General features: G+C 40.2%; 1 protein-coding gene across 4 annotated transcripts; it reads right to left on the reverse strand.

The window, feature by feature from the left end:
* Window positions 1–5,299: 5,299 nt before the first annotated feature.
* LOC137281719 (uncharacterized) lies at window positions 5,300–9,363 on the reverse strand. Of its 4 annotated transcripts, none has more exons than XM_067813219.1 (2): window positions 9,256–9,363; window positions 5,300–6,500 (listed from the first exon to the last, which is right to left on the reverse strand). In XM_067813219.1, the coding sequence occupies exon 2, from the start codon at window positions 6,233–6,235 to the stop codon at window positions 5,564–5,566; it is 672 nt and encodes a 223-aa protein (XP_067669320.1). In that variant the 5' UTR covers window positions 6,236–6,500; window positions 9,256–9,363; the 3' UTR covers window positions 5,300–5,563. The 4 variants fall into 4 exon arrangements, with proteins under 4 accessions (XP_067669320.1, XP_067669299.1, XP_067669310.1 ...); XM_067813198.1 differs by lacking the exon at window positions 9,256–9,363 and adding an exon at window positions 8,965–9,158; XM_067813209.1 differs by having other exon boundaries at window positions 5,302–6,500; window positions 9,082–9,363.
* Window positions 9,364–15,938: the final 6,575 nt, after the last annotated feature.

Genomic DNA, 15,938 nt, shown 5'->3' on the forward strand with positions numbered 1-15,938 from the left:
CAATCTCAACAACAACTATTGGGTTGACTCACTTAGCTGGAGTCTCAGATTTTGGTATCACGCTAGCATCGTCCATCCTCTGTAGTTCCGCCTTGACCTTGTCCCTAAGAGCAAATGGAATCTTGCGTGGTGCATGTATGACTGGCGTAACATCTGGAACAACTACAGTCTTGCTGAGGCCCTTGAATGCTTGTTCTTGTTTAGCTTCTATGTCTGCTGCACTGCTTGGCCCATCCCCCTCTGGCCCATCCCCTCATGATAGCATGAACACTGGTTTAATCAGCTTCATTTCCATGCATGTTTCTAGTCCTAAAATGGGTACCACGTCTTGGTCCACTATGATGAACTTCAGAGCATATAGATGAGTGTCATGTTCCACTAGAAGTAAAGTTTGACCCAGAATTTCCATTTAATGTCCAAAATATGATACTAGCTTAGTCTTTGATTTGGTAAGCACTCTTCCCCCTAGAGATTTATACAGGTCCTTGGACATCACATTAATCTGAGCTCCTGTATCCAATTTCAGCTTCACTGATATGTCATTGACTTCCAGTTTCCATTCTTTATTTCCTGTACCCTGTTCACCTACACTGAACACAAAGAATGTCTCATCATCTGGTTCATCAGTTTGATCTGATTCCTCACATTCCTTATCCTACATGTGTAAATATTTCTTTCTTAGTTCATTTTAGTCCAGCATACCGTGTCAAATCGACTCTTCTTTCCCCACTTTCCTCGTGTTCTTTGTAAGAATTGCCAATTCGCTGATAAACAGGGAAAGACAATAAGTATACACTTTTCTGGTCAGTGACGGTCACAATAATTTGAATGGAGTGACACCTCGACAGTACTGTGGCCCCAGTGACAAGAATAGAGTGATTTTTGTACACTTAGTGGTGGCATGGATGTCTGGAGAGTATTGACTCCAATGGCAACGTTGCACTACCACACTGCGTCGTCGTGCAGTGTTTGTTTACAAACAATGCAAACAAGGGAGATAACTCTTGACGATATGTAGTTACTAGGGACGCGCGTGGTCCAGTTTAGCACAAAGGAATATACCTGCGACACGTGACCGGTTTTGACAAATGTGAAGTCGACATTGCTGTGCAAGTCGAGATAATGGTGTCATATGTAAACCTAACTGAGACTTGATGACGATGTGACTGATGTTCATGAACATTGCTATACTAATGACATTTCTTTTTACAATTTGACATTTCATGTATCTATTGGAGGACCAGACAGCTTGATTACAAAATAGCATGTGCAAAGCACTGTCTAGCAAGGTTATAAGTACAAGAAAACATGCACTGGAAACAGGAGCCATAAACCTACAATTTTATAATCCATTCCAGCCTCTGCAATCTACTTTCATGAAGATCTGAATGGACCTGAATGATTAAATGGAGGATGCGTGAATTCAAGTGCTAAGTACAGGTACAAATCTTAGTACAGGTGTCAAATTTAGATCGCAGAAAACACGACTACTGCATGCCTCACAGCCCTTTGAAAGATGCCCTGTATGCAGTACGGGTAATTACCACTGAGACAAGCGACCTGCAGATATTCATTGATGAGGTGGACTTTCCCATATCCACTTCACCTAATCCTGACTAATCAACAAGGCATGACATACCCACATCAACTAATTTACTTTCCGTACCTAATGGGTGAAAATTATGTGAAATGGGGGGACACAGATGAGATACACATAAAGACATTTCGTATATTAGAGTGAGTAAGCGAGTGTAGTTTTACGCGTTGCGATATTGATGTTAGAAATGGCTTTTTTGCAAGCAACCGTTTGGGGTTTGGGGATTATGTTTGGGTTGATGCCTCGAAGTTTATGTTTGACTGCTGGCCCGTTAGTGCTGATATTAGTTTGGAACTTGAAACTCGTCTTCCTAACAAACCAGTAGTTTTGGTCTCATAATATTATGAATGATTGTGGGGAGTGTCTATGATTTCGGAACTTTCGTTCTCCTTTAACATGGATTTTAAAAATACAATTTCATATGTTAATTATGTTAAAGCAACAATTCAGGTTACACCTATGCATGCTGGATCATCACAGGATTGTCTGGCACAAACTCGATTATTTAGAGACCATTTGAATATGGACAGGCTATAACAGGGGACAGGATTATATGAAATATTATGGCTTTTGTGTGACTCGTCTGGTTATAAGAAATAAAAATATGCATGTAATTGTATTCTGGCACATGATGCAAGTGGTAGCACACACTTTATTTGACACCCAAAAGGAGGCCCAGCGCCGGTTGTTATTATATCTGGTCGGCTTGTTGTCTTATTTCCTTTGTTAACGTTCGGGGATCCTCTATGATCCATCATGTTTCGATAACTTAGTTTCACTTCCTGGTAGTTCAACACTTCGTGCGTAGGAATGCCAACAGCACTCTTTAACAAATAAAAACGTCTCCCTGGTCTCAACGGTTTACTGATTATCCCCCGAAACAACGAAGTTGCGGTGATATGGAAACGAGTTCCGTCCGCGCGTCCGCAATACTTTCTCCGAGGCATATTTAGTAGACTATTCGTGATAGCTTAACCAAACTTGGTACACATGTTTAGTACCTATGATCCTTGGATGCCACTTTTGGGGGTTAGGCTCAGATATGAATTATATTTTTTGCGGTTTCCATGGAAACGACTAGGCTGTGACTATGGGGAGGTCACATTGTCCGGAACAGATCTCCTAAACTATGCATGCTAGCTTCATCAAACTTGGTACACGTATCAGGCATAATCCCTAGATGTGCCTTTTAGGGATTAGACTCTGACATGAATTTTATTTTTTGAGGTTTCCATGGACACATGACTTGGCTTTGGCTTTGAAGCTATTATATTGCCCAGAGCAGATTTCCTAAACTTTACCTCTATCAAACATGGTGCACATGTTCACCATAATCCTTTAGAACTTTAAGACTGTTCACTATTTCTTCGCCCAACTTACCTTTTGGTAGGTTTATATATCTGAATATAATATTGTTTGCCTTTCCATGGCATCAAGTTCGAGCTCTACTGAATTTGGTGTTAGTGTTCTTTTCCGAACAGAACTTACAATACTCTCCTTCCACTCTCTCATATGCACACCAAAACATTGACTTACTGCAATGATCTTATTAGTAGACATACTAATGAAGAGTATTTTATCGTTGCAGGGGATATTGATGACTTTGTCTTCTTGTTGATTTCGTGGAAACATTGTGAAACTGTGTACAGTGTAGTTTATTTGTTTATATTGGCTTCACTTTAACAAACTGGGCCTGCAGATTCCATTCAGGGGCCTGTAGATTTTAAAGAAGTGATGCCCAACTGTTAAATTAAAGTATTGCAAACATTGCTTGTTACTATCACTAAACAGAGGAGTCTACCGTCAAGACCTTATTTTATCTCACACAGAAATGAAGCCTGGTTTAAAACCCTCTTAAAGATCCACTGATCCCATACAAGCTTCCATTTGCCCAGATGCTGACGGGATGTCATTGTTACCACCCGCCACCCCACCCCCACCTCTACAGAGGGCTCGGCCCCAGAGAGGTATGTTGTACTTGTTATCCAAAATGACAGCTTGCTCTGAAGCAATCGAGAGTATTAGCTACTCATTTGTAAGTCAGATATATAAGAATGATTTTAAGGGTCTCCCCCAACTTGTACTGGACAGACGAGTTACCTGTAGCCAAACACCACTTTTTCTGCCTGCTGTCGTGATTTCACAGTTCATGAGCAGGAAATATGTCCCATTCAGTATTTAGTTGGAACAATGCATGTGCTATCCGTGAGTTCTCTACGTACCTATTTCTGGGTCTATCGTCAGTTTCAACTTGGAAAGTAACCCGGAGCCAATTAACTGTATCCTACTGACATTCGTCAATAGGTCATCGATGAATGCTTATCACATCAATCACTGGTCCAGGCTTGATTATTCACTGACCAATTTCAGGGACACCTGCAGTTTACGGGTCCCTGCCTTCGGCAGTCACCCGGAAGTAGAATGTATTCTATAGTAACGTGTACGCGCCTTCGGCGCGAGCTTACTGCCTATGGCAGTAAGCGACGCGCGCAGCGCGTCATATATAAAAGAAAAGCACGCGAGAGCGGGCTGATCTCCGTTAGGAGGCATTTTAGACGAATTTAGAGGTCATTTTCGTGTTTACTGGCAAAAGTTTAGTTTAAAACTTCGTCTGAAAGACGAGAGTTTTAAACACGAATTTTAGTAATCCTCCAAAACATTAATCCAATCGTTAGTAATCAAAGGGAAATCCTCATGACGTTCCTTTTCTCTGATTGGTCAAATGTGGACGCACGTGTCGAATGTTCCAAATAAGGTAGTGGGTTACAAGGTATGCCACAACTTGAATGAGATGGGATATGTGCATGCGACAGTAAATCATGGTAAGGAATTTGTGAATGCAGAGAATGGTGTGTACACAAATAAAACTGAGAGTACGTGGAGAGTGGTGAAAGCGTCCCTGCCCAGGTATGGAACTGCGAAAGGATTGTTTGATAGTTCATCGTGAGGTAAAAATATTTACGTTGTTTTGATGATCCTTTTGTAACATTTCTTGCGTTTATCCGCCGTGCGTTTGACAACCCCAAAAAACCATGCATACTTTAATGATTGAAATTGAAAATAAAGAAAATGGTGTTCAGGAGTCGGATAAATTTAATGCAAGCGGAGGTTTGTTCTTGTAATGTAAGTGAAGCGTTTTGATATTAGACATCAAATAAACTCACCTCTTTTTGTTTATTAGGAATAGAAAAGAAATGATAAGTAATATGTAAAAATAATGTAGGGGGGCACCTGCCCCCCTAAAACCCCCCATTCTGTTGAAATATGAGATTGCAAAAAAAATAATACATTCGGTTAGCACTGGGAAATTGTATCGTGATCTTAAAAAATGAATAAACACTGCAATTGACAATACCATGACATAATACTGACCCTAAAATAATGTTGAGGAATGAAGGTCTTGAGCTGATTCTCGATTATAACCCAAAGGTAATTTAATAGGTCAAACAAGGCCATAGAACAGCGGCAGTAACTCGCCGGAGTAAACAAAAAATGGCGTCAGCGTTAGTGCTCGCTTCGATGTAAATATGGCTTCTGCGCATGTCTGTCACGTACACTTCCGGGGACCCGTAAAGTGCAGTTTACCCCAATTTCATACAGCGCGAATATTGCTGTGTTATGGTTTGGACAACTCGACAAGCGTACGAGCAGTTAAGACAACATCAAAGCAAGTGCGCTCACATAGATAATACAATAAACTTCTGTACGTCTAGATTCCGATCTTTATTATAAAGATGCATTTGAAAGATTTAAAGATGAAAGATTTGAATGACTGCATGTTTATATCTTATGTGACTTAACAGTTACTGGATACAGCAGTGAAGTAGTCAAATTTTGGCATTTCACGTGAGTATGGTGAAGTAAGTTACAGTAGCTTGTCTTGGCATTCAATGTCAGTATAGTTGAGGGTTAGAGTATAGTGAAGTGAGTGTCAGTATCTTTTCTTGGCATTCAATGTCAGTGTACTTAAGTATGACCAGTAAGATCACGCACCCACTGCTTTGCTTCGTTCTCCCCGCTTGTAGGTGCACAGAGACGTCTGAACATATGCAGTACTTGTTGTCTGCTCTCCTCAAACAAGGCCTCACTCCCGCCATGATGAAGCCAGTACTGCTTGGCGTACTCATCCACATATAACTGACTTTCGTTCAGTAGACGAACCAGATCGGTGATGCTCCTATCGACAACGGGGGCGTTATAGCTGTTGTTGCTATAGTAATCGTACATGTAAGTGACCACTGTCTCAGAAATGATTCCAATGGCTGCACCGTAGGCCGTTGCATTGGCATCGATGTAGTGGTCATCTTCTGGAATGTGTGCAACCATGGCATACCTGATAGACTGGGTGGTGGCTTCAGGAAGGGGTGCGTAGTATGCTTGATAAGCTGCAGTGTGTTCTTTATTTGCGAGTAGTTGAGAAGCATTGCTTCCAATCTTGGCAGCAAACCGGTCAATCATTGTCCGAAACACCTTGAGGACGTTGTTGTTGATGACATGCTCGCCACGACGGGATGTTTTTTTCTTCTCATCCTCGCTGGTCTTTGGGTCTTTAGGTCTGTTGGATTTTTTGCCAAATTCGTGGATCAGAACCCGAGCAGCAACTCCTTTGGCACCAGCGCTACCCCCGACCTTCTTCATGGCATTTGCGACCACCTTTTCTGTGGTACCCTTGACTGCCAGTTTTTCGCCAACTCTGAAGGCTGCAGTCCCAACGGCATGTTCTGTTCCAGCTGTGAGAACATCCAGCACAAGACCCAAAGCGGCGCTGGCTCCTTTCTCCTTTGCAAGATCATAGTCCCCATGGCAAACGGCTGATATAGCTTCAACTGTGTTCTTGATAGTACCCACGACAGGGATGAAGTCAAGTCAGTCTGTCCATATGCTCATGTTTGTTGTTACTTGTCTGAAAAAGAAACAAGTAAGGATTAATTATTCCATCTGGTGCAGGAACGTCTAGAGGACGTGAGTAAATCTGGTTCCACGCAGCTTTTAGCAAAAACCTGAAAACTACACACCAGATGACCCATGAAGATAGAGTTAGAATTGGTCTTCACTTAACCATGCTTGTCGTAAGGCGACTGACGGCTATCGGTTGATCAGGCTCGCTGACTTGGTTGACACATGTCATCGTATCCCAGTTGCATAGATCGACGCACATGCTGACGATCATGTGTCCCTATTTACAGAACTTTGCCCTGTAGCTTGCATGTTTCTGAGTGCGGCGTAAAACTAAACTCACTCACACAATAGTGGACGTCTGAACCACTCTATTATCCTTACTACCCAGCCCTCCTTGAAATACTAAATCCCTATGGCAAGTCCTGATAAATCTCCCAACTCACTGGGTCTCCGTTTCACTTTAAATAGGTGTAATTGTTACAATCAAAATTATATATACACATGAGCATTAATTAAGCACTAACCATTGTCATGCTATAAGATTGTATTTAACACAACACGCTGGCCATTTATGATATGGAAACCAAACACATGGTTATAATTTCGTTAACTGAACCATCTAAAGTGCCAATCCATCAACTACCAACACTGCGGCTACTTTCGCCTGTAATGTATTGACGGTTATATGGCCATATGTCTGTGGTCCAACGTACACAAAATTCTTACAAAACGTTTACTGTTCAATCCTAAGCCAACAGTAATGGTGATATCAGTATTTGGTGTATCCTCATGAAGAGTCTGGACTAATTTCTGTAGGTATTGAACAGGTGGATCCCTTACTTGAACTTGACGCCCCAGATGGTCCCATAAATGTTCAGTTGGGTTGAGGTCAGGGCTTCTCCCAGGCATTCTGTCAACTGCGTTGTTCTGCAAGTATGCCATAACAGCCCTGGAACGATGGGGCCTAGCATTATCGTCCAAAAATACTGTCCGACTGACGATATAGGTAGTTATCAAAATGCGGGACAACAGCAGCTTCCAGTACTTCCTGTTGGCATCTCTAACCATTGAGTGATACGATTCAGCTTACATTCAAAGGAGATACACCCCCACCATTACAGATTCACCGCCAAAGGGTTCAGCTGCATGGATCATCCGCTGTTGATGAGCCTCATTACTCCTTCTCCAAACTCGCCAACGGCCATCAGTAACACGAAGAAGAAGACGGCTTTCATCGGACCAATGGATCCTGCGCCATGTCCTCAGGTTGTGGTTTTGCCTTTGATTACACCACGCCAAGCGTTGAACTTTGTGTCTATCAGTGAGTAAGAGACGTCTGATTTGACAACGTGCACGGACCTGAGCCTCCTTCGGATGGTGCTGGTTGAGAGACGAACCCCCACTCTCCAATGTTCTCTGAGATCTTTGGCATTGGTCATGGGCCTGCGTCTCACTAGGCGAACTAGGGCACGGTCATCACGGGGAGTGGTCTTTCTCGGCCTTCCTGATCGTGCACGATCCTTGACGTAACCAGTGGCTGCATGTTTCCTGACAAGGTGACTAATGACAGTGTGACTGATATTCAATCTGGACCCATTGCTGCGACGGGACAAACCAGCTTCATGCTTACCAATAATCTGCCATCTGGTATTTTCAGAAAGGCTACGCCTCGGCATGTCCAAAAAAGTTCAATTTCAGCACTGTTCACTTATTGATGCGTCGATAAGAAAGCAATGAGAATACTTCATTTCACCTTTTTATACCCCTCTGTCACTTGTAAAACTACAGAACTTTAGCATGAAAAGCATGCATTTGAGTCAGCACGTGAAGTTCATGCTAAATGCATATGTATTTATATATAACTGGTTGCCTTCTCAGTTTTGATCCCTTTTTGTCACAATCGACAGTTAATTTTGGTGGTGCTTAATTAATGCTCATGTGTATATATTCATGGACTAAGCGTTGGTGTAGATATGAGAGGCAGTCAAAGTCTTTAGAGGTAGCTGAGTTACAGGGAGTGACCAGAAATGGGCCTTACCCATGTGGGGTATCAAACCCGGATCTTTGGCGTGGCAAGCAAACGCTCTAACCACTAGGCTACCCCAACGCCCCAAAGTGACTTACAGAAACATTTCTTCCAGTGTCAGTATGGTTTAAGTCAGTTATGGTATCTTGTACTGGCTTCCAATGCCAGCTGGGTTGGGTAGTCTAGTGGATAAGGCGTTTACCCGTCACGCCGAAGACCTAGGATCGATTCTCCACATGAGAAGCTCTGGTGTCCCCCGCCTTGATATTACCGGAATATTACTAAAATGGGGGTAAAACAAAACTGATTATATACTTATTATGTATTTTTGAAAAACGAATGGCCCTAACAGGCTTCCGTAAAAGTGGGATACGAGGTATTTGGACAGCACCTACCTTATCCAGAAACTTTCTAGCTAGAAACATAAAGAAAGACACCTTACCTGCTACTCCTTACACACCAACCTGGTATTGAGCGACGAACGTCTGTGCTGTCTGTGTTAACGGTGTTATCTTTGTCCTTCACACATACACATACAAATACACATACACATACACACCTTCCCTACCAGTAAGAAGTGAGTGTGCCGAGGCGACATCGGCATGACACAACCAATTTCGGGAAACAGGTGGGCATATCGTGATCACCGGACACATTTCCGGAGAATGAGTCATGCGGTAAGCTCCGACCACTTGATTATTATTATCATTCGTTCAGGGTGTCTGTAACTTACGTCCTCGTTACCAACTCTCAAGTGACTCGACAGTGATATTGTCCATACTATTGTTGGGCCGCCGCCTAACTGAGACTGCACACTGCGTGCACGGCTTCTCGGTAAACTGACGCGGGATTACTGGGAATCTCATTTAGTAGAAACCGTGTGTCCGGGTATGCTGTAATCCGCCCCGAATGCCCTGCTGATATAGACAACCTATCAAACGTTCAGACGTATAATAGTGTAAACGTTGTCACTTACTTCAGTCAATTGTTGTAAACTTGGCTTCGCAAAATATTCCATACTGTCCGAAGGCACTGTTTACCTATCGGAAAGAGTTCCGCCAGTACCCCCATCTTTTTACGAGGTAAATTTGAGTCCTTCCCCAATGTAATACTCCACCACTGTTCATTGATTGTTTATTATACTTGTTCTTAATGTTAAAAATATTATTGTCAAGAGTTGAAGTGTAACTGAAAACTGGCGAATTTTTGACGAAACGTAACATGTATGATCCACGCGGGGTTCGTCTGCGTAAGGTTTGCAGTTGGTTCCTCCAGAAATCAATATTCGATGTAACAACACACATGCACACACGCATGCACGCATGCACACACACCGTTTTAAGTGAGTCTAAACGTTTGATGGGTTGTATATGTATTATAGCTGAGTGAATCATCTCCGTGATCTTACGTGATGTCGCTCGAATGCTTCCGCAAACGCACGCTAACACGACTGAGATAACATCGCACACATCACGCGTGCGAACGCACACATCCGTGCACATGGGGTATCCTCGTTTTGGCATCACTCTTTTGTTGAGGGTGGCGAAGTAGTCATGCGTGTTGATTGGAAGAACAATAGGAGGTGGCAGGGTCGTTTCAAGTACACTCTTCAAAAAAAGAAACGCAAAATGAAATTCAAAACTGATACAATTTTGTACACATATGTAAACGCAAACATTCTTTAGGGTTGCACGTTGTTTCTGGAATGTTTTAGAAGATCATGCTTGACCAAACGCAACAAAAAAATTTGAACGGTTTTATCACTCAGAATTGTCATGATGTGCGTGGATGTCATGCAACACAAATATCAGGCACAATTATTGTTTCTCACGTGCAAAGCATGAGTACAACATGTGACTATAAAATACCCAAATGAATCTCACAATTTCATCCACGATCTTTGCAAATACTGTACATGAAATCATCGAAATCAGGCAATTGGACGATTTAAAGAGTGAACTGGCGAATTAAAGAGTGAGGTGGCAAGGATCTTCAACGTTCATCGCAGCACAATAACTCGATTGTGGGATCGATTTCGTCAAACAAATTAGACAAATGACCGTCCAAGATCAGGAAGACACACCTGCAAAAGATCGGTACATCCGGGTAACCCACCTACGTGACCGCCATTGTACCGCCCGGGACATAGCACAAGAACAGTTTGGAGCCCGTGCAGTGTCCGATCAGACAATCGGGAACCGTCTCCGAGAAGCAGGAATATTCGCCAAACGTCCAAACGCTGTCCCCTTCTTGTCACCACTACATCGACGTCGACGTCGACGAGTGAGATGGTGCAACACGGTGCTGCCATGCAACCTGGCAATGTGGAGGCAAATATGGTTTAGTGATGAATTCCGTTATCTCCTTAGGCGACGTTATGGTAGAGACCATGTCTACAGACGACGTCATGAAGGTTTTGCTCCTAACCTTAACCCCCTGGATGCCGAGTTTTTTTTCAGGCGCACATTTTCATAAGGTTTGAAAAGTGAACGTTGTGCGAGATTTGCGCTCGCGTGGTCCTGGATCTGCGTACGGCTATGAAATTGCACAGACATGTAGAATATTTAATTTCCTATCCGTTGGTATAAATATAATTGCGACTACCTCAGGGGTTTGAGAAATAGACACTGCTAAAAGTTGTCCAAAACTTTTGTGTGTGTTCAAAAACAGTAAATTTCTCAGTTTTTTATCGTGCACCAATAAAAGCACTCTGCTACGATTTTTTTAATTTGGCATCTTTACGGAAAGTGTGAGCGAAGAAAATACAGCTTGATATCTGAACGACATAAGTGTATATGAAATGGATGAATGTGCTAATGCATAACGTCCTACTCACAAAATCAAAAATGACCCGCAATAACTGTCAAAAATCGATTTTCTGCTATGACGTCAAACGTCGACAGAGAGGTCATGCACGTATAAAGGTAAGGGGGCATAACTCAGCTATGGTTTACATTAGGTCAATGTAACTCCGATCACATGGAGAGAATTTGCTGTGGATATGGACAGTATATTTTCGTGATGTTTTGTTCACAGTGAACCAAACTATTCCAATACAAATGTCCCCAATGTGAGAGGATACCTTCTGGTAGTTTCACAATTTGTAAGAAAAGATGCAAGTGTACTACATCAAAAAGAAGGCAATAGCGATTTGGATGTCCCTATCCGATACATATTTTAGTTCTTAGATTCCCATATTCTCCTGTTTGTGTATATGTATTTTTATTAATTTTCCATCATTATTAACGGAGTAACAGCCACATATTCAAACGTAATGAAATAACTGAAGATAATGCGACATTTTAGTTGACGTCACGGCATGTTTTGTGCATTTTGTGACGTCAGAAAAATTCTACTCTGGTTGCTGATTAGGATATATCTAACCTAATTTCTACTCAATGTGTAAAAGATCTCGGCTTCTGTGTCAGAATTCAACACTTTTTAGCCAAAATATGAAATGAATGGTTTTATCAATGAAATAGTGTCCTGATTATATCCACATTTACACGGTTTTACTACATATCTTATTGTGAGCAACACGCGCACCTGTCTAGCATCAATTTAGCGTAAATGAAAATTTCACAACACCTGAATATTCATTGAGTATTCATTTAGGAAAAAGACTTTTCTTCTCATGATTATGAAATCAATTCCCTTCATAAGTATGCAATGAAAAGTACAAAGAGATCGCTTTTTCAGTAAAGAAGTATTAGAAAATGGACGTAAGGCTTGTCCAAATTAAGACTTGACCTGATTTATATATTTTTAACAATTTCCGTATAAATATTGTTTGAGTTAGACATTCTGCCATCAGATATATTTTAATCGCATTTGAATTGACTTTATTATCGAAAAACAATGATAATGAATCATGAAACGTTTTGACAAACTCGCACCTGGTCAATTAATATTCATAACAGTTTTGTCTATAAAAACGACACAAACCAATACAATGAACAAGACAATTCCTTTAAATAGTAGTATGTGTGCCCCTACATTTGATAAAATGTACAAATCATTTTCATTAATATTATCCGTTTTACTTATAAGTTGGAAGTAAATCGCTGTGTATTAACCTGTTCATATGAAACTGCAATATTTGTCCCATCGTATTGAATATTGCACATGACGGGAACTAAAGCATATGTTGCAGTAATGGCTACGTGTGATCTTCCAACACTTGTGTAGAGGCTTAAAATGTGGTGTAATACACTTACTGAGTCAATTTCCCATGTAAATATTATTCAAACAATCAAAAGCTTTCAAAGAATAAAAACGGATACCTTATATCCACACATGATATGGTGTTGAACATGGATATATGTAGATACTGAAATCAATTTCATGAAAAAATATCTGAACGATGCGCAAAATATACATCACAATACTAAAAGTGCAATCGGAATGGTATGGGAATTGTGTTTACTCTTGTTCAACCGACCTTCACCTCAAACAAATTGCCTATTATGTGCAACAATGTTGACGTGTGACATCACTACCGATGACCGATTTCTTTCAAAATGGCGGCTTCGTTGAGAAGGGTACACAGGATTTTGCGACGACTTTTTGCTTGATTCAGGGATCTTTTGTATATAAATGTGAGATGTAAGTAATTAGAATTATTCTGACTATCTGTGTATTGTTATATGTTCTTATCGTTTACATTGTAAATGACGGAAGAAGCCAGAAATGCCGATAAGTACCGTTGTCGTTCTGCGTGATTTTGCGTCAGTCATGGCGTCACGCTGCACTAAAAGTTTGACAGTTTCTTATGAATTACCAAATTATTTCATTGTATCTATTTTCAATTTGCTATTTTTTGCCACGATACTCTTCCCCTGAATATACTAAGCGTATTGAGCCATTGTAAGCAATGATTAGAGAGCTGGATGTTGGAAAATTTCCGAAAATGCTAGGCAGTGTAAAATTGGAATTTTTCTTTGTTTACATTTCAGTCAAGCGCTTTCTTTCGAGCACAGCGTTCGTTTTCATACAAAGTATATTTCGTTTCGTTTTGTCTAGACAGTTGGTATTAGTGACAAAGACCATTTCTAATTTGATTCTAAGATGCTTGGGGAATTCAATAATGCACTTGTCGTAGCTAACTATGAAGTATACATGATGTAATAGGCTTCTCAATACCGGCCTTCTCGAAACGTGATTTTGTAAACACTAACCAATATGGCGGAAAGCGCACTTCGGCGTTCGTGTAAGTGTATTTTCGAAAACATCCCAACCGATTCTGGGTACATCGGTGACGTTTCAGAATTATCATTCCTGGTTACATGAAAACTTGATATCAGTGATCATTAATATGCTATTTTTGAAATTCATTACTCCCAGTAATTATCCGATTTTCACATTTCAAAACATACTGCAAATAACGCTGTGAATCTCGATTTTGTACAGTTTGAAAAATGGCGACATTTACGATGAAGCCTATTTTGAAAGGCGATTTTAAGCACTTTAGCTTAGTCTGAGGTAATAGCGGATGGTACCAAGAAACTGGGAATTTTCCGCAGAATTCAAAACTGTGAGATGTTTATATATGCGTGGTATATTTAGAATTTTATTGGACTTCCAAGTGAGGTATGTAGAGGAAGGACATATATGTCCCTGTGGCATCCAGGGGGTTAAATTACTCAGAAACTTAAATTGTCGATTTACCCAATGCACAAAAAGTCAAAATGAAAGCGATCAGATTGATAGTAATAAAACTATCCATGATTAACTTTGAGATGTTGTCGGGCAGCAAACCAAATGTACTGAAAATGCTCACAGACCCCGACCACATACAATGGCCTGTGAAAAATAACTTATACCGCAATCTGAGTGTATTACATGCCTTTTCATGAGCACAAGACACCGTACTAACTGAAAATAGTGATAAAACGAATCAATACTGGGGAGGCTACGACATCAAGTTTTTCAGCTGCCTCCTCCTGGACTACAAATAGTAAAGTGGCATTGATGGAAGTCTATCTCACAGTCCCCGACCCACATTGTAGTTTGCCTACTTTCAAGCCTACTGCCTAGTCACTGTGTCACTAAACCGAGGAAGGGTATGATACTACAAGATTCATTTCTGATATCCGCTCGTACGTACCTTAAACAGGAAGTCTGATTCAGCTGGGATGTTAAGCTGTGTACAAGTAAACAAAAAGCAATGGCACACTGTTCACATTTCAGTTTGAACACCACAAGTAGCACATCAGGAACCATACACTTTTTTGTCACGTACGTATACACAAAGAGTCAGTGATATAGATATATATATATAGATATAGATAGATAGATAGATAGATAGATAGATAGATAGATAGATAGATAGATAGATAGATAGATATATAGATAGATAGATAGATATAGATAGATAGATAGATAGATAGATAGATATATATAGATAGATAGATATATAGATATATAGATATATATAGATAGATATAGATATAGATAGATAGATATAGATATAGATATAGATAGATAGATATAGATATAGATAGATATAGATATAGATATAGATATATATAGATATATATATATATCTATATATATATATATATATATATATATATATATATATATATATATATATATATATATATATATATATATATATATAGATAGATAGATATATAGATAGATAGATATATATATATATATAGATATATATATATATATATATAGATATATATACAGCACTGTGTGATAAGACCTAGATTCATGCAGTCTGTCAATAAGTATTGCACTTTTCGTTTAGAGTGATTCTACTGATGAAAACTTTGATCTGTACACAGTTACGCAGTAATCTAGTTGTCGAAGATGAGTTCCATATATGCTGAGCATATATGTTCTTTTTTTCTGGGGTGGATCAAATAGAAGAGATAAACTTTTATGAGATCTCTTTATTTTCGCAACTTGCGTATATTTTGCTACTCAGAATATTATTTGCGAATCTTTGCATGTGAAAGGTATGCGAATCTCCGGACAAATGTTTACACATATCTGAACCATAACTTGACACAATTTTCATGAAACATGTTTTCATGTTTTCCTTAACATGAAGATGTAAACGTGTCACGTGTTACGGCTATGTCGTCATAATCGATTGTACTTTGGGCCACATAGCCACAATACCGAAAAGATGAATTGAAATGAATCTTTATTTTTTAATTGCTTTTGTTGTTCTGCTCTCTGTTTCATAGCATTCATTCATCTGATGAATGAATGAGTGAGCGAGTTTAGTTTAACGGTGCACTCAGCAATATTCCAGCGATGTGGCTGCGGTCTGTAGATAATCGAGTCTGGACCAGACAATCCAGTCATCAACAGCTCCAGGAGTCATCTGCGCAACTGAGATTGAAGAATTGAAGAAACTTAGCTAGCGTGTGCCCGAGTCTCAAAGAAATCGCAAAC

This window comes from Haliotis asinina, chromosome 1 (assembly GCF_037392515.1).
Source record: "Haliotis asinina isolate JCU_RB_2024 chromosome 1, JCU_Hal_asi_v2, whole genome shotgun sequence".
Taxonomy (NCBI): Eukaryota; Metazoa; Mollusca; class Gastropoda; order Lepetellida; family Haliotidae; genus Haliotis; species Haliotis asinina.